We start from the raw sequence: 20897 nt of genomic DNA on the forward strand, positions 1-20897 counted from the left end.
TTTTGTCATTCATGCTTTGGTTCAATTATAGTGGATAGGAAAATTTTAGAACTTGTTTTTCTTTTCTTTTTTTTTCCATTTGGCCACCACCACTCATAAAGTTTTGTTTGCAGCATCATCGTGGCCACAGAAAAAAGAAGAAACGTTTTTGTGCGTTCATAATTAGAATTTGTCATGTAATGCCATAATTCAAATCTCTTGTCTCTTTTTTCATTCTCAATGTCCATTATTTTAACACAAAGCCAAAAAATTTTCTCGATATCTTCACCCTCTTTTTACTTTTGATCACTTTCACAGATCACTCCTCAAGTTCCCAAACACAGAGCAAAAAAAATGAACAACCAAATGCTCTGTTTCACCTCTTTGTTCATAGCTATCTTCTTCACCTCTCAATCCACTACCACCACTGCTTACAATTTCAAATTCAATTCCTTTGGTGGTAACGGCACCGGTCTAATATCATTTCATGGAGACGCTGAGTATGGTCCGAACAGCTCCGGAGCCATCACATTGACACAAGACAACCTCCCTTTCTCACACGGCCGAGCTATTCACATCAGTCCAGTCACTTTCAAGCCTAACGCTACGTCTCTCTACCCTTTCAAAACCTCTTTCACTTTCTCCATTACTCCTAAAACAAACCCTGCTCCAGGTCATGGCCTCGCCTTCATCGTCGTACCCGCTAACCAACACGACGGTTCCGGTTTAGGTTATCTCAGTCTAGTGAACCGAACCAGCAACGGTAATCCCAATAACCATCTCTTTGCTGTCGAGTTTGATGTCTTTCAGGACAAGAACCTCGGTGACATGAATGACAACCATGTCGGAATCGACATTAATTCGGTTGAGTCGGTGGTTTCGGCCAAATCCGGTTATTGGGTTATGACAAGAAACGGTTGGTTGTTTAAGGATTTGAAGCTGAGTAGTGGAGATAGATACAGGGCTTGGATTGAGTACAACAACAATTACAAAGTCATCTCCGTTACCATTGGTTTGGCGCATTTGAAGAAACCGAACCGGCCTTTGATCGAAGCAAAATTCGACCTTTCCAATGTGGTTCACGAGGTAATGTATATCGGTTTCGCCGGTTCGATGGGACGTGGTGTCCAGCGTCACGAGATTTGGGACTGGGCTTTCCAGAACTGAAGAAAAAAAACCGGTTCGATTTGGTTCGATCTGCTTTACTATCTGTCGTGACTTTAGCTTGCGATAATTGAAGTGAAATAAATGCTCAATTTTATGGCTTTACCGACATTGTGATGAATTATTGTTGTCAGATTACTAAAAATCAACGACGTTTAATTCCTGATTTAACAGATTCGGGTAATTTTAGTAGTTTTATGTTTTAACTAACATATTCTTATTGTAAGAAACTAAGAATAATAAGTGGACCTTAGATAGTATTATTTAGTTATCATATTCACAATCAAATAACAAAAACAAACGTAAGCAAACAAACGAACCGACAGATACGTTTCGGTCAGGCTCAAACGGATACTACGTAGTTTTGTTTATAAGAGATAAGCAATAAATAGAAACCAAAAAGTATTCGAAGAGATAAAACAATAAAAGCCAATTAAAAGTGCCCAAAATAAAAAACGACTGGAAGTGAATAAGACTAATGCTAATTCATCCATGTCATCATTTAACAAAGCTTGTCTTCGACTAACTCCGTATGGGAGGAGACTAAAGATACTGTAGGAGGTAGTTAGACTTAGACCACTTCGCCATATATATGTAAACATGTTGAGATAACCTTCCAAACACATACAAGCGAAGTCTAGAACAATCGTTTTGTTTGTTTGGAGGATACATGTTAGTGGTAGTTGCACCACCGGCGTTACGTTAAAACTGATGTGTTTGGACCTGATTGAAACTACTAAATATATATCTAGTGCTAAACAGAATAATCAACTAGAAATAAAATTAACGAGTCTTTTTATGCGTCCGAGTTGTCGTTATGTAAATTGACCACTAGTATTATATGTTTGAAAAGTCAAAGTGAATGGCTCTTGCCACCCTATATATATAATACACACAATCTTCCCTTACCATAATAATATACCAAAATCAAACACAAGTACACAAAACTCATAATGCAAATGCAAAAAATTATGTTTTATTGCTCTGTTCATAGCTTTGTTAAGCTCTGAAACCATTTCCGCCGTCAAATTCAACTTCAACCATTTCGACGGAACAAATCTAGTGTTCATCGGATACGCCGAGCTAGGACCAACAACCGATGGCATGAGCCGGTCCGGAGCTCTCTCCATGACCCGTGACAATATTCCATTCTCACATGGTCAAGGCCTGTACACAGACCCAATCCCATTCAAACCATCCAACAACACCTCTTCTTCTTCTTCTTCTTCTGTTTACTCTTTCAAAACATCATTCACATTCTCCATCACTCCTCGCCGGTCAAACCCTAACAACCCCGGTCATGGTCTCGCCTACATCGTGGTCCAAACCGTAAACTACGACAAAGACTCAACCCGTGGCTTCCTCGGTCTAGTTAACCGCACGACCAATGGCAATCCTAATAACCATCTCTTTGCCGTCGAGTTTGATGTCTTCCAAGACAAACGTTTTGGTGATATTAATGATAATCATGTTGGTATTAATATCAACTCTGTTAACTCAAAGGTCTCTAAGAAAGCTAGGTATTGGGTTCAGACAAGAACCGGAGGGAAGAATGAATGGTCGTTTAAGGAAGTGAAGCTTAGTAGTGGAGATAAGTTCAAGGCTTGGATCGAATACAAGGACAGTAAAGTTACTTAACGCTAGCACCTGCGCATTTAAAGAAACCAAAGAGACCATTGATTGAAACACAAGTTGATCTCTCGGGGGTTGTTCTTGAGACAATGTATACTGGTTTCACCGGTTCGATAAGTCGTGGCATCGAGCGTCACGATATTTGGAGCTGGAGTTTTGAGAATACCGCCAAAATCAATTAATTTTGGTTTGGTTTTGATTTTATTTTACATTGGTCTTGTTTGGTTTGATTTGTGTTTTGCCTTTTTATTATGTTTGTCACCGGTTTAACATTTATTCTATTTTCTCCTGTATTTATTCAAATGTGGTTTAATGGTATATACAAAAATCAACCTGAAATTTATGATTAAAATTTAATTTTATTAATTTTCATTTAAGTCAACATAAAATATAAAAAATGACCGGTCGAACCGGTTTGATCTAGTCTAACAGAAAATTATGTTGATTTCGTATATTGATCGGCCGCCACATTTGCTCACTAAAAACAAAAAGCAAATCCTAAACACCCCTGGCCACGGTCTCGTTTTGGTCTTCTTTCCTTCTCATAACTACGAAAAAAACAAAACCAGTCGCCGGTAAGATGTTTCCATAATTCCATCAGTTTTCTTAACGAAACCAACAAAGGTGATAGAATTGATTGTTTCAAACGCTTTCTGCGTTTTCATTTTTGTCACAAAATATTTTGGGTGAATTAGGTAGCTGACCAAAATACAATTGAAATGAAGAATATCGAATGTTAATTGGAGAAATTAAGTGACTGACCAAAGGGTAATGTGATTTTACCAAACTACACACAGAACTACGAGTGAGAGTGAGGAGAGATAAATTATATAATTATTTTATGAATTTTTTTTACTTTTATCCCTTTTGATTTGTATTTTTGTTTTTTCTTTACAGTAAATACATTTTGATTTTTTATAAATCTTCTAACAACTAAATTTTTTTTCTACATATATCATGATTTGAATTTTGGAAAACTGACATAAACTTATTTTAAAAAAAAATTACTGTATACAGAAATTACAAATAAAATAGTATAGAACAAAATAAAATAGTATGAAGTATTAGTAATAGGGGTGGCCAATGACTGCCGAGTTAATTGCATGGAAAGAAAAATTATACCCTAAAGAATATAACATAGGAAACTCAAATTATCAAGTTAAACGTTCGTAAAATAAAAAAATAGTATAATTAAATGAAATAGTATGGAATAAAGCATGGTAGTAGTGATTTGGGCGGCGATGATAAAATGGTAATGACGATAGTAGTAATAGTGGTGGTCGTAACGATGATAGTGGTAAGAATGCTAGCGTTTGCGATAGGCGGTGGTGATGTCAATGAAAGTAGTAGTAGTAGTAGTAATAGTGGTGGCCAATGAAACATGCAAAAAGAAAACTATACCCTAAAAGATACAACATAGAGAACCCAAACTGTCAAGTTAAACTTACACCAAATAAAAAATTACTATACTACAAAAAAATTAATATATATAACGGACCTAAATTATCGATTTGAATGTTATTAAAAATACCTTGTATTATATACATGATATAATATTTTCTATATTATAATTTTTATCTGTATTATGTTTCTCCAATAATAACAAATCAGATATGACCAAATGAACAAAATTCTAATAAGCTGTAGTCAAATTATTTATGCAATAGTATATATTTTTAGTTACAAGAGAATTAATGCATAATATAGTTAATATATAATTATATAATAATCAATATAGAGGTTGTCATGTTCAGTTTTCCTCGCGTCACTTTTTGTTATGCAGCCATCAAGTGAGAGTGAAAAACATTGTAACTGTTGGTCATGTATAAGGGTTAATTTGGACATTATTATACATAATACAGAGAATATAAGAGATGGATGGTTAGAGTAGTCATAGAGTGAATTATAGTTTTTTTTTGGGTTATTGGTGCCAAATTCCCAAATATTTTTGCATAATGCAAAGAAACTTAGAAAAGTACTTATTTCGTTAGTTGTTGCCTTGTTGGTTTATCGTGATTTATCTCAAACAACATTAACAAAAGGTTGCAATTATTTAACTAGTGCTACATAAACATTCTTTCATCTTTATTTTATCGTTTCCCTTAATAGGTAACCCGGACAACCATCTCATTCTCCTCGCTGTCGAGTTCTTCCACAACTTGGAAGACAAGTTTGTTGATGTGTGATCTAGTGGTTTTTGAGAAAGCCGGTTATATATTGGATTAAAGACTATATAACTGGGAAAGTAAACCGGTGATTATTTAAGGAAATGAATTTGAGTAGTGGTGTGTGGAGATAAATACAAACTACAAAGCTTGGATTGGGTACAAGGGCTAAGGCTATTGTTATGGTCCAATAGAAAACGTCAAGTATCCTAAGAGGCCTTTATATTGAAATTGCCAAACTGGGCTATACGGTATAGCCTATACCTCCGTAAAGTTCTTATTGGAGAAAACCGGTTTAGCCGGGTCAACAGTCGTGGTGCTGACTGCTGAGCCTCGCAACATTTTGAATTTGAGGTTTGGAAATTGGAACTAATAATCCGGTTTAGTTTAGTTAAGCAAGCATTTAATAGCTTCTCTTCTAATCCGTAGTTTTAGTGATGCCGAAGTTAGTATGCAGCTTACTTAAAAATCAGTCATTACTCATAAGGCTTAAAACTACTTGTTCCAACGTGTTTTGTTAAATAAAGAAAAAATCTATCACGAAAGGGAAGAAATATAGAGCTAAAATCTAATAACACCCTTTCTATAAAAAACGGAGAGCTGCTACGTTATCTAATCAGTAATCATAGGAATAGAAAACACACGTGGCGTGTCCGGACGCATGTAGTTTTGTAATTTAGCTTTGTAGAGAGTAGTCGACTTGTCTCAATCCATTCCATGGAAATAGAAACTCCCCTCTGGTCATTAAATGCTCCCCCCACCTATACATTCTCTCTTCCCTTCACCAAAACCAATAATACATACAACAAACCATTTTGTTTTTCCAACTAGTACAATCATCATTCTAGGTACAAATTTTGTAAGGCTTCTTCAATTCAATACCATTGCTTAAAATTCCTAATATAGCCTTACAAAAACGTATACTAATATATACTAGTACAATCATCATTTCTAGGTACAAAATTTTTGTAAGGCTTCTTCAATACCATTTCCAGCTTTTTTTTTTTTTGTCATTCTAGAGTAAAATTTTTGTTTTTTAATACTTGTCATTTTAGGTTTTTAATGCATATGTTTGGTAAAAATATCAATTTTATTCCAACTATTTTAATATTTTGATCAATAAAAAATTAGAAAATGTATTAAAGAAGGGATATAATAGAACATTAATCTATTTTCTTGATTTGTGTCCAAAGAACGACAAGTAAAAAAAATCGGAGAGTATAGATTTGAACAACAATTTTTGGCTTTTGACCCTATTGTTTGCATATATTTACGTATTTGGCCCAAAACCAAACATACGAAGAAAAAGGTTTACACGCTTTACGTTCGTTGTTGTTTGTGATTCCTAGGTCGTCGTTTCACCACGTTGCTTGCGTGGAAAGAGAAGTGACGATTAGCAAACAAAAAAAGCTAAAATGAAATAAAATAAAAAGCAATAAAACCCTCACTGTGAAGTAAAAATCGTAGGCCCAAAAATAGATTTTTTTTTTTGCTTTTGCCGAGAATTTAATTATATGAATCTCTCTACGAACTGTGTGTGTTTGTGTGGTGTGTGTTTGCGATGTGTGGTTCTCAAAAAAGATCATTTTCTTCGGTGCCTCTTAGTCCTCTCAAGTACTTACTTCTTCTTATCTTCTTCTTCCTTTTTGCTTTTTCCTATATAGAGAGTTTAGTGGTGTACAAGCTTACTCGTGTTTGTCTCTTTTATTATATGTAATTCAAAGGTTGCATTTTTTATATCTGGTTTTGGTGTTTTCTGTCAAAGGGCCTTTTAAAAATCTTAACTTTTTTTCGATTCTTCTCTTAGGGTTCTTTTGGGATGGGATCATAATGAAGTATTGGAGGATACAGAGGAGTTGTCTTTTGGTAATTTCTGGTTAGATTTTAAAATCAAATGATGAAGGGTTCTTCAGAATCTAATTCCAGAGGATTAAACAATAATAATACCTCTGGTGTTTCAGAGTTTTTTACGGATGGTTCTAAGTCTTTGTCTCACATTGATTATGTCAGAAGCTTACTTGGTTCAAACAAAGACGATAACTTGGGACTTGTTGATGATGGCTCTATTGTGAGAGCCTTGGAATGTGAAGATGTTAGCTTGCGTCAGTGGTTAGACAATCAAGACCGATCCGTTGATGCGTTTGAGTGTTTTCACGTTTTCAGACAAATCGTTGAGATTGTCAATGCAGCTCACTCTCAAGGCATTGTTGTTCATAACGTTAGGCCTTCTTGTTTCGTTATGTCTTCCTTTAACCATGTTTCCTTTATCGAATCCGCTTCTTGTTCGGATTCCGGGTCTGATGAGGAGATTACAACAAAGTCTAGAGAGGTTGGGAGCTCGAGTCTATCAGAAAGACGAAGCAATAGATCAGAAGGAGCAGAGAAGCAACCTTTCCCTATGAAACAGATATTAGCAATGGAGATGAGTTGGTATACAAGTCCTGAAGAAGATAGTGGGTCTCCGAGTACTTGTGCTTCTGATGTTTACCGTCTTGGTGTTCTTCTCTTTGAGGTTTGTGCGTGAAAAGATGGATTTATATGTTCTTAGCTGCTTTGTTTTCTTGAGAATACTGATTTGATGAATGTTAGTTGTTGTGCAGCTATTTTGCCCTGTTTCATCAAGAGAAGAGAAGTCAAGAACTATGTCTAGTTTAAGACATCGTGTTCTTCCACCTCAGATATTGCTCAGTTGTCCTAAAGAAGCTTCCTTTTGCTTGTGGTTACTGCATCCTGAGCCTAGCTATAGACCAACGATGAGGTGATTGATTCTCTCTTTGATGTTTTAGTTTTCATTCGGAAACGTTTTGTTCTTTTTAATAGTATTGGCTTCTCTGTCTGGTGTAGTGAGTTGCTACAAAGTGAGTTTATCAACGAACCTAGAGAGAACTTGGAAGAACGTGAAGCTGCCATGGAGCTAAAGGATGGAATCGAGGAACAGGAGTTATTGCTGGAGTTCTTGTTTCTGATTCAACAGAGAAAACAAGAAGCTGCAGACAAATTGCGGGATACAATATCGCTTCTTTCTTCTGATATTGATCAAGTCGTTAAGCGACAGTTGGTTTTACAGCAAAAAGGGAGTGATATTCGTTCGTACTTAGCCTCAAGAAAACGGATTAGACAAGGTTTTGAGACCACTGCAGCAGAGGAAGAAAATGATGATAATACCATTGATGATACTCTAGAAAGCACACTTCTTGAAAGCTCTCGGTTAATGAGGAATATAAAGAAACTGGAATCAGTCTACTTTGCTACGCGATACAGACAAATCAAGGCAGCTGCTGCTGCTGAAAAACCAATGGCTAGATACTATTCTGCGTTGAGTAGTAGTGGTAGAAGTTCAGAAAGAAGTTCAGTGAGCAGCCCGGCACAACCAACTAAAGATCCTATCAATGAGTCTAGACAAGGCGGGTGGATAGATCCATTCCTCGAGGGTTTGTGCAAGTATTTATCTTTTAGTAAGCTACAAGTGAAAGCGGACTTGAAGCAAGGAGATTTGTTGAACTCGTCTAACCTTGTTTGTGCAATTGGTTTTGACCGTGATGGAGAGTTTTTTGCCACGGCTGGCGTCAACAAGAAAATCAAGATATTTGAATGTGAGTCAATAATAAAAGATGGCCGGGACATTCATTACCCGGTTGTGGAACTTGCTAGCCGCTCTAAGCTTAGTGGTATATGTTGGAACAGTTACATTAAGAGCCAAATCGCATCAAGTAACTTTGAAGGCGTGGTTCAGGTAAGTTCACGATTGAAAATAAGATGTAGAAGTATAAAACTCAACGAAAAATGTCTAAACAAAACTTTTAATAATTTCATAGGTATGGGATGTTGCAAGAAGCCAGTTGGTTACAGAGATGAAGGAGCATGAGAAGCGTGTTTGGTCCATCGACATTTCATCAGCAGATCCAACATTGTTAGCCAGCGGTAGTGATGATGGTTCGCTTAAGCTCTGGAGTATCAATCAGGCAAAATTTCTAAACTAAACCAAAACGTATTATATAAAGACGATTTCTTGGAAATGCGAGAATTTAGTTCTTTGAGGGATGTATATTAACGGTTAAGAGTTCGTTTTCCTCTGTTTCAGGGAGTTTGTATTGGAACCATCAAGACAAAGGCAAACATATGTTGTGTCCAGTTTCCGTCAGACTCGGGTCGGTCTTTAGCATTTGGTTCAGCAGATCACAAAGTTTACTACTATGATCTAAGGAACCCCAAGCTTCCTCTTTGCACTATGGTTGGTCACAACAAGACCGTGAGTTATGTCAGGTTTTTAGATTCATCAACACTCGTTTCTTCTTCTACGGATAACACGCTGAAGCTATGGGACTTATCAATGTCAAATTCCGGTGTTAACGAAACGCCTCTTCACTCATTTATGGGACACACTAATGTAAAGGTACCTTTTTAATTCTAACTTGGTTTCTTTTGCTTCATTTCAAGCCTGCATTCTGAGACTATAAATACATTTCTGTTCATGCAATGTGTGTAGAACTTTGTCGGCTTATCGGCCTCTGACGGGTATATAGCAACAGGCTCGGAGACTAATGAGGTATGTTTACTCTCGCTTCAAAAATATACAAAAAAGGAAGAACTTTTGGTCTTATTTGTTGCAAAAAGAAGATAAGCGTGACTTTCTTGTGCCTTGACAGGTTTTTGTGTACCACAAGGCATTTCCAATGCCGGTTTTGTCGTACAAGTTCAAAACTATAGACCCTGTGTCGGATCTTGAAGTAGACGATGCCTCACAGTTCATATCCTCAGTCTGCTGGCGGGGACAGTCCTCGACCTTAGTCGCTGCAAACTCCACTGGCAACATCAAGATTCTGGAGATGGTTTGAACCAATGTGGCTCAGGAGCAACATGGTATTTATCCAGGGTTTGATTGGTATAGGAAACAATTTTTGGGAGAGAGAGAGAGAGTAGAAAGAGTGAAAACATTGTTGCTACTAAAGAATTGTGTATAGAAGAATATATATGATCTTTGTATTTGTATAGTACTTATAGTAAACCCTAATGAGACCAGTGGTAACTTAACATACAAGTAATAGTTAATCACTTCTAAAGAATTATACAATCAATCTGTGATCTATATGTATAGCCTGGAACTGCAATATACTCCTCCACAAGAAATTGATTCTCTCTATACACACTGATTCTTTCCTGATTTAGCCTCTGTAACTAACCTATCTACAAGCCCCTTGAGCCTCTCAGCCCCTGAGCTAGGTCTGATCCTAGCCATGTCTTCAACAACCGAGCATTCTGGTTTCCCACCACACCAACCACCGGGAGTAAAACCGTCTTCGTTCATCCGCGTAAGGAGTTCCTTATCGATCTTATCCAAAACCGTGTCATTTCTTTTGAACTTCCTACCAAATGCAGATCCGCTCGCAATCATCTGTTCCATGTCTCTTACGGACAACACGCGAGGATGCTGTCTCGGTGGCTTGTCCCAAGCTATGTAGTGAAGATCATGGTTCACCACGGTTTTGGAGAATTCTGGCGTGTTACATATGACTGTATGGAAGTAACCTTCAGGAGAAGAAACGAAATTGGTGTAGTACATGAGTAAAGTTCTTGGTAAATTGTCCCAACCCCATATGACATGCTCCACGAATGAGTGTGATAGAGCCATCCAAGCTGATCCTGAGGAAAAGAACAGACAAAAAAAAGTTTCAAACTTTATTGCTACCAAGAAGAACAGAGTGATTCTGCTTTTTCAACTTCAGGATTAGAAGAACAGTACTGACCAGTAAATAACTTGAAAGCAGCTGGTAAACTTCGCTTAGAAGAGACCCAAAAAACGTCTGATTTGTTCAACATATAGAGTCCAGGATCAATCATTAATGGCATTGCCCGCTTCTTGCTTCACCGAGAGACATGACCAATAAACTTTAGATTCAAACTAATGAAAAAGCTAAAAAAGAGTTCATAAACTGAGAGAAGAAGCTCACTATTTCCACCCTAAGTTACTTGTGTGTTCGATAAAGTTGAGGCTCCGGTCCAAAGTCGAAAACGTGTAAAGCAGATCTTCAAACATAGAACAATGTTTGTCAGTCTTAACAAGAGGAAGATGAAGAACAAAACGAAAAAGATCGAAGAACTTACCATCTTGAGTCACGAGGGGGTAATCCGAAGCACTAAGATTGATAAACCAATCCCAATCCGGACTTCTTTTAAGAAGAATAGCGCATGCGTGAAGTGTATTCGCTACCATTGTTGGTCCGGTATAAGTCACAAGATTAGCTTTAGCTATCATATACACATTCCCTATGTTTGAAAACATAGGATCTTTTTTAATGCGAGAAGCCAACTCTGATCTCTCGTTAACCGGTGATTCAAGATCCAAGTGAACAATGTACTGGTTTCTTGGATGGTACACTGCTCTAAGAGTTCTCCAAAGACTTTCAAGATCTCCTTTAGATCCTGAAACAAGGTAAGCGAAACGTGGGAGCTTGTCCTTGGCTTCTGAATCATTTTCAGCTGAATGAGATAAAGTTCCGTTGATTGGTGGTCGAAGGGAAGACATTAAACCAATGTTGAAGGAAGTTGCAAGGAGAACAACGCAGACGAGAGATGTGATCACAAATGAGCATACGAATCTCTTCTCCATGATTACATACCCCATTGAACAGAGTTTGTGATCATGAGACAAAATCATGACGATGACACCAAAGCAAAAGAACCAAAACCTCTTTAGTTAGCAAATTTTCTTCTGCAAATACATCATCAATTTAAGCCTGATTATAAATACATCAGCTCAAGCTCGAAGTAGGCCTCTAGCATCATCACACACACTAATTACTTTCAAACAAATCAAGATTTCAAGTACATAACAGAAACAGAGAATGTTTTCTGTCCTCTAAAACATCTCTAATCACAATTTCTAAGTTGATTAATGAACCAGACCACAAATTAAGCAACTCTTCACGAAAACCACACAATAAAAAAAAACGTCTCACACGATAAGTAAAGAGAGGAAGAAGAGAGATTGGTACCTGAGTTCCTCTGTAGTGGTGTGCAAGAGAGGAAGAAGAGAGATTATTGCTTTGTTTGATACGTTTGGTGTGAAGACAGTTAAAACACTTTTGTGTGGACTAGAATTATTATATAGAGACGATGAAGAGAGAACATTTTATTAAATCCTTCCAAACAAAAAAAAAAAAAAGATTTTAAAAAACTTTTAAAACCTCAAAAAAGTAGATAGAAATTTTCCTAGAGAGGTTATATCCAATCCTTTTGAAGCTACAACACGAAAACGACTTTAAATTCCGTTTTTTCTTTATTTGTTAATTTTTGCTATGCGAAAACGATTTCATTAATTAATTATCTGCTAAAGAAAAAATAAACGATTTTGCCGTTCTGGTAACACGAATATAGTTTTCTTGACATATTCCAAAAACTTGTATAATATATGTTGCATGAAAACTCTTTTTAAGGTATGTTTCTCGTTTTTGAAATGTTTTAAAAACAGAAACTCGTGAAAACACGTAAACAAAATTCGTAAAATTCTCTGTTTGGAAACACCGTGGAAACTTTTGGTAACACGACAAAAAAAAAACTTAGTTTAGAAAATTATTAAATAAATAATTTGGAAATATATATTCATGATACATATAAATATATATATAATATTATTAGTGTTTTAATTCAATTATTTAATATTTATGTTTTAAATTTGCATTTTTCAAATATTCCTTTTAATATAATTTTTTATATTTTGTGTTTTATTATGTATATAGTTTGATTGCTATAGGTATTTCAAGTAGCTATAGTAAGAAATTGGGCGTGGTTGAACCTATCAGACGAAGAATTTGGAAATCATATATCGACTGTTTTTAGCATTTGCGTTTATGTTTACGTATATACAATAAATAGGTATTAACTTCTTTGCTTAAGCCATCTCCTAAAAAGATAGTGCCCTTACAGGCTTAAACTATATATAAGACTAGATATCCTATTCTTATACGCTGAAAAATTCTGCAACACAAGTTCTTTTACAATAATTAATTAATTCATATATTATAGAACCAACATCCTTATCACTAAGAATCGTTCAAACTCCAATAAATTTTACAACAAAATTTGTAGTTGTAACGTTGATTTTCTTTGGTTTTCTATTTACTAGTTCAACCATACTTTTCTACACTATCTATTTTTAGTTCATATGTATTTGTGTTTCAATTTAACTTATTAATTAAGCCCACACACAAAAATAGACTAAATTATTAACCGCACAAAATCATATATATAAAAGTAGGGTTTTGATCTCTCCTTATTGGTTGATTTTCATTTAATGTTTTCTAATTTTTTTTATTTTTTTATTTGCTTTCTAATTGCTTTAAACAATATTTAAGATCCAATAAACACAATACATTTAACTCACACATTAAAATAAAATTATAACTGAAAATAAAATAAATTATGCATTAATCATATTCTACCACTCAATTCTATTCAAACACAATAAATTACTATTGTAACTCCATAGTTCTAAATGTAACTTCCATCATTTCTTATCATATAAATAAGCATTCTCTCAATCTATCATTCTCTCATATTGACATTCTTTTACTATCTCATTTTCACATTCTCTCATTCTCTTCTACAATACCTCAAATCATTTTTCAATTTTTTTTGTTATTTTTGATTTCTTATTTTTGTTGTATGGGTTGTAAAAAAAAATGAAATATCATTGTAAATTGTTAATGCTAAATTTTAATTTTAGAGACTACATGATATATATTTTACATTGTTCTTATTTTCAAAGATTTATCTCCCTTATCTAATTTGGATTATTATCTTATAAGTAATCATTCTCTATTCCTCTCCCACCAATATCAAATGTTGTTATATTTCATATGTGTTGTAAGAGTTTGATTTTATATTTTAATTTAGAAAGTATTATATATATATATATATTACATTGTTCTATTTTTTAAAGATTCATCTCCATTATCTAATTTGGATTACCATCTTATAGTAAACATTCTCTCTTCCTCTCCTACCAATATCAAATGTTGTTATATCTCATATGTGTTGTAACTTGTAAGAGTTTGATTCTATATTTTAATGTAGAAAGTATTATATATATTTAACATTGTTTTCAATTTTTATTTTATTTATAGAAAAAATATTTCTTTTATATTTCTTGCCTTTCTAATCTATTCATATTTATTTTTTAAATTTGCATAGTTAAATTTAAATTCACATATGTTGGTTTTAACAAAACAATCAACTTTATTTGAGAATTAGATGTTCCTATTCATTTTTAAACGATCAATGTGTAACATATAAGCATTTTGTCTTGCAATCACAAGTTCCATTTCCATTTCTTAACTCCATGGTTAAACTATATTATATGTTGTCCTATTTGTAGCAATAACAACATACTTATTTAATTTATTTAAAAGAGCAGATGATTAAATGAAATAAACATTTCTCCAAATTTTATAATTCAATCAGTGAGTGTACTTATTACTTTGAAGAACTTTTACATTGAAGTTCACAAAATCATATAAGAAAACTAAAATACTATATCACTTCAAATTTGGAAGGAAACACTTGGTATTCTTTTTTTAAAAAGTCAAGACACATATAAAAATTTATTAATATTTAACTCACTTTAAAGACATTAAAGGTCATTTAACTCAAAAATAACTTCTATCCAATAATTTCATACATTCCTCCCACAAATAAATAAATATATATATATGTTCAAGATTGTATTTATATATTACATAATTTTTTAGTTAGCTAAATTTATAGTCACATATATACAATATATATACATAAGAATTTATATTACTTATTAACACCATAATTCGACCCATTATTTGCTTAACTCAATATTGGTTTCAAAGCCAACTAAAGAAAAACAGAAACGATCTTATTGATATTAGACCAAACATGGGCATACAAACATAATCACTTACACGGAAGATATTTTTTAAAAATAACTTATTATTGCAACATCAACGTATGAAGGGTTTACATAAGTAGTTAATTAAATAATCTATAATACAATAAATGTATTGGAAACAATATCAGTCAATGATAAGATTGGATCCTCAAAAGCAAGAAACAACATCTTCATAATTCATAAAAAGTAAACGCCACAATTATACACATCTGAACGAAATAGTATAAATATATAGTGTATAAATAAAAGTGACGGCAAAACCCGTACATACCTAATTAAAACGAAATAATATAAAAGAGAAAACGAAAAAGACCAAAAAAAAAAAACAAGAAAGTGTTAACTACACCACAACCCACGCGTTGCGTGGGGAAGCACCTAGTCATTATAAATACTACACTTTGATGTCATTAGATTCATGCATCTTATTCTCCCAAAAGTTTCATATTACTCCCAAAATATCCTAGATAAAAAAGAAAATGAATCGTTTGATGATTTGTATGTTTGTTATTGCAATGTGTTGTGGGTTAAATGTAGCATGTCAGCCAAACCAATTTGCAATTGAGAACAGTCTTGGTCCCGGTTTGGTTCTCCAGTACCGTTGTCGTTCCAGATATGACTCTTGGGTTGGCGGAAATATACAATTCAAAAAGAGTTACAATATTTCGGTCAAGGACATATTAGGCAGAAAGCCAGATTGGACTTGTCTTTTGAAATATGGATTGTACCTGCGATATAGTCAAGAATTTATAGCATACAGCATGGCCGACATTGGTCAATGTGCTCAACAGCGTCATTGGGTTGCCAAAACTGATGGCATTTACCTTATAAAAAATGGAAATCGACCGGGAATGTTCAAACATGCATGGAAGAAAAGAACTAATTAATGTTTATGGTGCATGACAATGGTATATATTTTTTTTAAAATCTTAATTATAATCTACTAGATTTATAACTCGCGAAAAAGTATAAATCTATATAGATGTTAAATTTATTTTATTAAGCAGTATATAACTTATCTATCTCTTTTAATATTTTTCACAATTAATTATTATTTTTTTTCTGGTATACACTCGTCATCTCTTGCATCTACTCTCTTTTCATATTATATTATCTCACTTATAATATATTGATTATGAAGATATATCGTAAGTATTTTTGTTTTTATCTTTTTCATCTTCCCATTCTCTTTTTTTTATCGGTTGAGTTATATTACTTACTGACACAGATGTAAAAAAATCTAAGAGAATATATCCATTTTTTGTCTCGAACTTTCTCTGACGGTTTTGTGTTACACTTAAATTTTGCTTCCGAATTATGAATCTCATAATTAGACTTGTTTATATCCATAAACATCACATTATAACATCAAATATTACATTTATCTTAACTATTTGAAAAAAGAAAAAATATATTCATATATATAATTTTTTCTACTTAAAAATATGTATAGTCTACTATGGTTCTATATAGTGTTTTTTTTATTCTCCTATTTGTACAAACTCATAAGATTACTCTATCTTTTAAATATGTGTATTTATCCAAAATAGGATTCTTTTCAAATTTTCATTAAAATTCTACAAACACATTTTAATTTAATTTTAATTAAACTCTACAAATAGCTTTTTCAAAATTCTTTTTAGTATTTTTCACTTTTTTGTGTGTGTGTGATGTTCAGAATAAGTTTTTTTAATATGTTTAATTTCAAGTAACCTTATACATTTCTCTTAAATATATACATTATTTGAATTGTTGATCACTTCAATAATATTTTCTTCTTTTTTGAATATACATTTGTTTAACAAAATTCACCATTTTTCAAATTTTAAAACGACAAATAACATAGATCACTCAAACTATTTTAATTATTTATATTATTTAGAATTCTAAATAATAATTTACACCAAATCCTTCTAGTTTTAATCGGTAACATTTATTTATAATTAAACACTGACAAACATAGTCTCAAGTTATATATATATATATATATATACGATTAATTATATTATACTATTATTGAAAATAATAATATACATCGACTTTTAATCGATAACATAAATTTATAATTTAACACTAATAATTGAATAACCTCTTGACTTGAAAAACCTTTAAATTTTTGTGTTTGATTTTCTTTTTTAACTTATTTTCTTTATCCTAATAATTGTAGTTTTTGAAAGTAATTGTTGTTCCATTAAATATATGATAATTTTTTTTCTCTCATATTTCTAGTTTTTTACAAATATTTACACAATTATTATATATTATGTAATCTATATTCATATTTTACTTTGATATTTTTTTGTTGTACTTTTTTCATTTATGTTTGGAAACACGATGGAAACTCCATTTCTGTTTTGGAAACACGACAAAAGAAAGTTTTAGAACTTAATAAATAAATAATTTGGATATATATATATATTCATAATACATATAAATATATAATATTAATACATATAATATTAAAAGTATTAATATTAAAAAAAATATAATTTTAATTCAACTATTTAATATTTATGTTTTGAATTTGTATTGTTTCAAATATTCCTTTTGATAGAGTTTTTAGGTTTGGTGTCATGTATATACATATGTATACAAATATATAATATATATATATATATATACGTTTCCAAAAGTTTTTGATTTCTTAATTTTAGAAAAAAAAATTATTTTCTGTTTTCGAAACGTTTTGCTCGCGCGTATCCGTTTCCGTTGTCATGCAACATAATATAGAGAGTTCTATTTGTAGATGTGAGTGTAGTTTATGAAATTCTTTTTAAAAAAATGTTATCAATTTTGTTATTTGTAAGGAAAATGTATAAATGCAACATGTTCCGTAGCCATTGGGTTATGCAATTGTAACATACGCATAAGGAAATTGTGATAACAACACTTCAACAAACACTACTACTACCATTCTCTCTCTTTATTATTACTTTGCCATTGTTTGATAAAATTTCTCTATTTCTTCACCTTGTTTCAATTTTTTGGAATTTTATTTTGTTTTAGTATGTACTCGAGTAATAAATTATACATTCAATTTTTTAATAACCGATTGAATGTGATAGTTAACTATGTGAATGTGATAATTAAAAACAATGTTAGTTGGATTTAATTGTCAGTGTAGGAAAACGATTTTTTTCTTTTTTCTTTTTTTGGGTTGAATTGTAATAATTGTATCATATGAACAAGTCAACAAAAAAAGACCAAGTCATATGGTAGAGGTCCCTCCGTATGGGCCACGGTTATTACCTGAAATTGATAACAATGTCAATTAGTATTTGATTAATTCAGATTCAGATTAACATACAAAAGACTAGGGTCAACAAAGAAGAGTATAACAATAAATAGTTGTCAAAATAAAAATTAAAAAACGTGTTATTTGGTTTGCAAGAAGAAACAAAGAAACATAAAAATTGAAATGTGAACGCAAAAACAAGAAATTTTTTAAAAATCTTTCCTCAGTTTCTTCTTATGGGATCAACAAAGAACAAGACTAGCCTCTTTCTTGATTTCCGAAAGATCTGTTTTTTTTTTTCTCTCATTAAAAACTTTGAATTTTTCTTTCTTCCCTTTAAAAATTCGATCTTTTTCTTCAGCTAAAACCCTCAAGATTGTAGTAAGGTTCTTGATTCGACACTTATCTCTCTCTCTCTATCTTCTTGGACTGTGTTCTTTCTGGGTAATGTTAAGTGATTCTGCGTTTTTTTTTTGTAATCAAGAATTGAATCTGTTGATGAGTTTTGATGTAAAGGTCTGATCTTTAGCTATTTCGTGTTTCATGAGTTCTGATATAAAGGTCTGATCTTTTAGGAACAAATGAGTGCGCCTATTTTACTCTGTGACGGCTTCGATGTGCGTCGAATTGTTATCGGGAAGTTAAACGACGATGAGTCATCGACGGTTACGGTGACCACCGAGGAAGACGACGACGAAGCTGTGTTTTCCGGTGATAGCTTACTTGAGGAAGAAGAGTGGTCTGGAGAGAATCGTTTCTGTTTTTACTTCGTTAAGCAGTTCGCTTACGATAACCCTGAGATTAAGACCAAGATTGATGAAGCTAATGATGAGATTTATCACTGTAACACTGACCGGATTCACATTGCTAACAGCTTGAAATCCAAAAGGGTGAGAACATTTCTTGACTCTTCTTTTTGGTTTTGTTGAGTTATACAATTTGGAAAAAAGGTTTTTGATTAAGTGTGTAAATGATGTGTAGGCTGAGAGATTGTCTCTGGTTGCTTCAGTGGAGAAATTGGTCTCGTCACTTGATGAATACAATGCCATATTTCCTTATCATCAGTCTGTGACGACTCTGGAGATGAACAAGGATCAAGAAGTGGTTACAGGGGAAATTTATAGCTTGAGTGAGAGGTTAAGTGAGATTAAGATGGAAATTGAGTTGTTGGATGTTCAAATGGCTTCTGTGCTTGATCAAAGAGACAAAGCCGTCGAAAGGATTAAGATGTTGAGATTACAACGTGACAAGGGGGTGCGTTTACAGCTTTTTCCTTGTGTTAAAGTCTTTTTCTTTCTCTGTCAAGTTGGATGTAAAAAGATCTTTTATTTATCGTGTGTATTCTGTGTTGTAGAATGCAGCCTTTTTCCAGAGTCGTGTTGTGATCATGAAAGCCATTGAATTGGCTGCTTCTGGAAATGTTAGAGATCTTGAAGAGCTTGCTAATTCCGAGGTTTGTTTTATCAGTCTATTGGTGTGTGTGTGTGTGTGTGTGACTGAGAGATTTAAGCATTTGTTCTTAATGTGTCTTTGGTGTTTTGTCTTTTCGATAGGTTGAAAAATTTATGTCTCGTTGGAACAATGACAAGGCTTTTAGGGAAGATTACAAGAAAAGAATCTTGCCTTCACTTGAGGAGCCAAAGCTGAGGCGCAATGGGCAGATTAAGGATTCGGAAGGCGATGTAGATACTGAGCATGGAAGTGAAACAGCAGGGGAGAAGGCAATAGAACTCAAGAGGTTTAGTACTGAGGAGGAGATTGATGATTGTATGGATATTGATATCCCGGTGTATGAGAAGCTTGAAAAGGATAAAGAAGAGATTGATGAAGAAATTTTGAAAGAGAGGAAACGAGAAGAACAGATAGAGAAAGCTAGGCTAGCAATGGAAAGGAAGAGGAAGCTACATGAAAAAGCTGCTGCTAAAGCTGCCATAAGAGTTAAAAAGGAAGCTGAAAAGAAACTTAAGGAACTTGAGAAGAAAGCGAAGAAGAAGAAGGCTTCTTTGGATGTAGATAGAAGAAGAGAGACAGTCACCGATGCATCAAAACCAGAAAAGGAGAAACTATTAAATGGGAGATCAGTGTTTCAGAAACAGAGAAGTTTTAGGTATAGATATTACGAAAAAGGAAATGAGGCTGTCCTAAAAGCCATCCTGAAGCGTAGAAAAGCTTATAGGTTATGGGTTTGGACTGTTTCTTCCGCTGCAGTTGTTCTCCTGGTTGCTCTCCTGGTTTTCTTCTATTACTTTGGATGAGGGGAAGAAGATTAACAAAGGTTTGTTTGTCTGTCTTTTGGAGAGTTAAGTGATGAGCAAACAGGTTCAAGGTTTATAGTTAGTTTAGAAGCAAATGACATTGGCAATAATGTCATAGTCAATGGAGTAGACTTGAACAGTCGTTTTCAGAGTCGTAGAGACATTCACCTCCACGATGAAATATGTTTGACATCTCAAAGCTGATTCGGTCGAACACAGCATGACCTAGTCACTCTGAAAAAGCGCTGGCGCAAGGATCAGGTCAAGATGTTTGATCGGAACAACTTTATGACCTCAAGAAATCTCTCCATGGATGCAAATGTCTTGACAATGACTCCAAATGCAGTTACTTTTAGTTGACTTGTAGGAACCAAAAGGCATCCTCTTACTCTTAGTCTTGTGTATTAGCTTTAGAATGTCTGTACATGGAAGAGAGACCTCATGATTTTTTTTTTACTATTTTTACATAAACAAAACTTATGTTTATGTACTTACCATTTTATTACAGTCGAAAGTCTCTCGTCTTCAAATGTGATTTGGAAAATCTTGACAAA

At 33.4% G+C, this 20897-nt stretch overlaps 3 protein-coding genes and 2 pseudogenes across 22 annotated transcripts; 4 read left to right on the forward strand and 1 right to left on the reverse strand.

Moving 5' to 3' along the window:
- On the forward strand, positions 1-1314 carry LOC104758645 (lectin-like protein At1g53070 pseudogene; annotated as a pseudogene). The gene has a single exon (XR_015585752.1). The product of XR_015585752.1 is annotated as a lectin-like protein At1g53070 pseudogene (transcript).
- Positions 1315-2115: 801 nt separating this feature from the next.
- LOC104760004 (lectin-like protein At1g53080 pseudogene) lies at positions 2116-4961 on the forward strand (annotated as a pseudogene).
- A 1396-nt stretch (positions 4962-6357) lies between these two features.
- Positions 6358-10015, forward strand: LOC104758647 (protein SPA1-RELATED 4). Of its 13 annotated transcripts, none has more exons than XM_010481548.3 (9): positions 6358-6554; positions 6748-6806; positions 6951-7452; positions 7541-7698; positions 7785-8673; positions 8756-8902; positions 9022-9333; positions 9427-9486; positions 9587-10015. In XM_010481548.3, exons 3-9 carry the CDS (start codon positions 7180-7182, stop codon positions 9773-9775), a joined length of 2028 nt encoding a protein of 675 aa, XP_010479850.1. In that variant the 5' UTR covers positions 6358-6554; positions 6748-6806; positions 6951-7179; the 3' UTR covers positions 9776-10015. The 13 variants fall into 13 exon arrangements, 8 of the variants coding, with proteins under 8 accessions (XP_010479850.1, XP_010479853.1, XP_087350541.1 ...); XR_015586355.1 differs by having other exon boundaries at positions 6404-6664; positions 8756-8928; XM_010481551.3 differs by having other exon boundaries at positions 6404-6664.
- LOC104758646 (beta-glucuronosyltransferase GlcAT14A) lies at positions 9878-12135 on the reverse strand. 5 transcript variants are annotated; one of them, XR_015586357.1, is made up of 5 exons: positions 11933-12110; positions 11043-11649; positions 10889-10964; positions 10685-10796; positions 9878-10580 (listed from the first exon to the last, which is right to left on the reverse strand). XR_015586357.1 is itself a non-coding variant. In XM_010481542.3 (5 exons), exons 2-5 carry the CDS (start codon positions 11461-11463, stop codon positions 10078-10080), a joined length of 1116 nt encoding a protein of 371 aa, XP_010479844.1. In that variant the 5' UTR covers positions 11464-11538; positions 11933-12135; the 3' UTR covers positions 9878-10077. The 5 variants fall into 5 exon arrangements, 4 of the variants coding, with proteins under 4 accessions (XP_010479844.1, XP_010479843.1, XP_019094692.1 ...); XM_010481542.3 differs by having other exon boundaries at positions 10685-10800; positions 11043-11538; positions 11933-12135; XM_010481541.2 differs by having other exon boundaries at positions 10685-10800; positions 11933-12135.
- Positions 12136-17978: 5843 nt separating this feature from the next.
- On the forward strand, positions 17979-20873 carry LOC104758649 (proton pump-interactor 4). 3 transcript variants are annotated; one of them, XM_087495614.1, is made up of 5 exons: positions 17979-18532; positions 18664-18978; positions 19070-19342; positions 19443-19541; positions 19642-20873. In XM_087495614.1, exons 2-5 carry the CDS (start codon positions 18670-18672, stop codon positions 20341-20343), a joined length of 1383 nt encoding a protein of 460 aa, XP_087351740.1. In that variant the 5' UTR covers positions 17979-18532; positions 18664-18669; the 3' UTR covers positions 20344-20873. The 3 variants fall into 3 exon arrangements, with proteins under 3 accessions (XP_087351740.1, XP_087351741.1, XP_087351742.1); XM_087495615.1 differs by having other exon boundaries at positions 18159-18474; XM_087495616.1 differs by lacking the exons at positions 17979-18532; positions 18664-18978 and having other exon boundaries at positions 19202-19342; positions 19450-19541.
- Positions 20874-20897: the final 24 nt, after the last annotated feature.

This window comes from Camelina sativa, chromosome 17 (assembly GCF_030686135.1).
Source record: "Camelina sativa cultivar CO46 ecotype springtype chromosome 17, ASM3068613v1".
NCBI lineage: Eukaryota > Viridiplantae > Streptophyta > Magnoliopsida > Brassicales > Brassicaceae > Camelina > Camelina sativa.

Excerpts from the sequence above, each read along its gene's own strand:
- LOC104758647 (XM_010481545.3), top strand. The coding sequence starts at position 6,835 with ATGATGAAGGGTTCTTCAGAATCTAATTCCAGAGGATTAAACAATAAT. Across the intron at positions 7,699-7,784 it reads AGCTATAGACCAACGATGAG|TGAGTTGCTACAAAGTGAGT; the intron begins GTGATTGATTCT and ends TGTCTGGTGTAG. Across the intron at positions 8,674-8,755 it reads ACTTTGAAGGCGTGGTTCAG|GTATGGGATGTTGCAAGAAG; the intron begins GTAAGTTCACGA and ends ATAATTTCATAG.
- LOC104758646 (XM_010481541.2), bottom strand. The coding sequence starts at position 11,595 with ATGATTTTGTCTCATGATCACAAACTCTGTTCAATGGGGTATGTAATC. Across the intron at positions 10,965-11,042 it reads CCCCCTCGTGACTCAAGATG|ATCTGCTTTACACGTTTTCG; the intron begins GTAAGTTCTTCG and ends CTATGTTTGAAG. Across the intron at positions 10,581-10,684 it reads TGCTTTCAAGTTATTTACTG|GATCAGCTTGGATGGCTCTA; the intron begins GTCAGTACTGTT and ends TCTTTTCCTCAG.
- LOC104758649 (XM_087495614.1), top strand. The coding sequence starts at position 18,670 with ATGAGTGCGCCTATTTTACTCTGTGACGGCTTCGATGTGCGTCGAATT. Across the intron at positions 18,979-19,069 it reads ACAGCTTGAAATCCAAAAGG|GCTGAGAGATTGTCTCTGGT; the intron begins GTGAGAACATTT and ends AATGATGTGTAG. Across the intron at positions 19,343-19,442 it reads GATTACAACGTGACAAGGGG|AATGCAGCCTTTTTCCAGAG; the intron begins GTGCGTTTACAG and ends TCTGTGTTGTAG.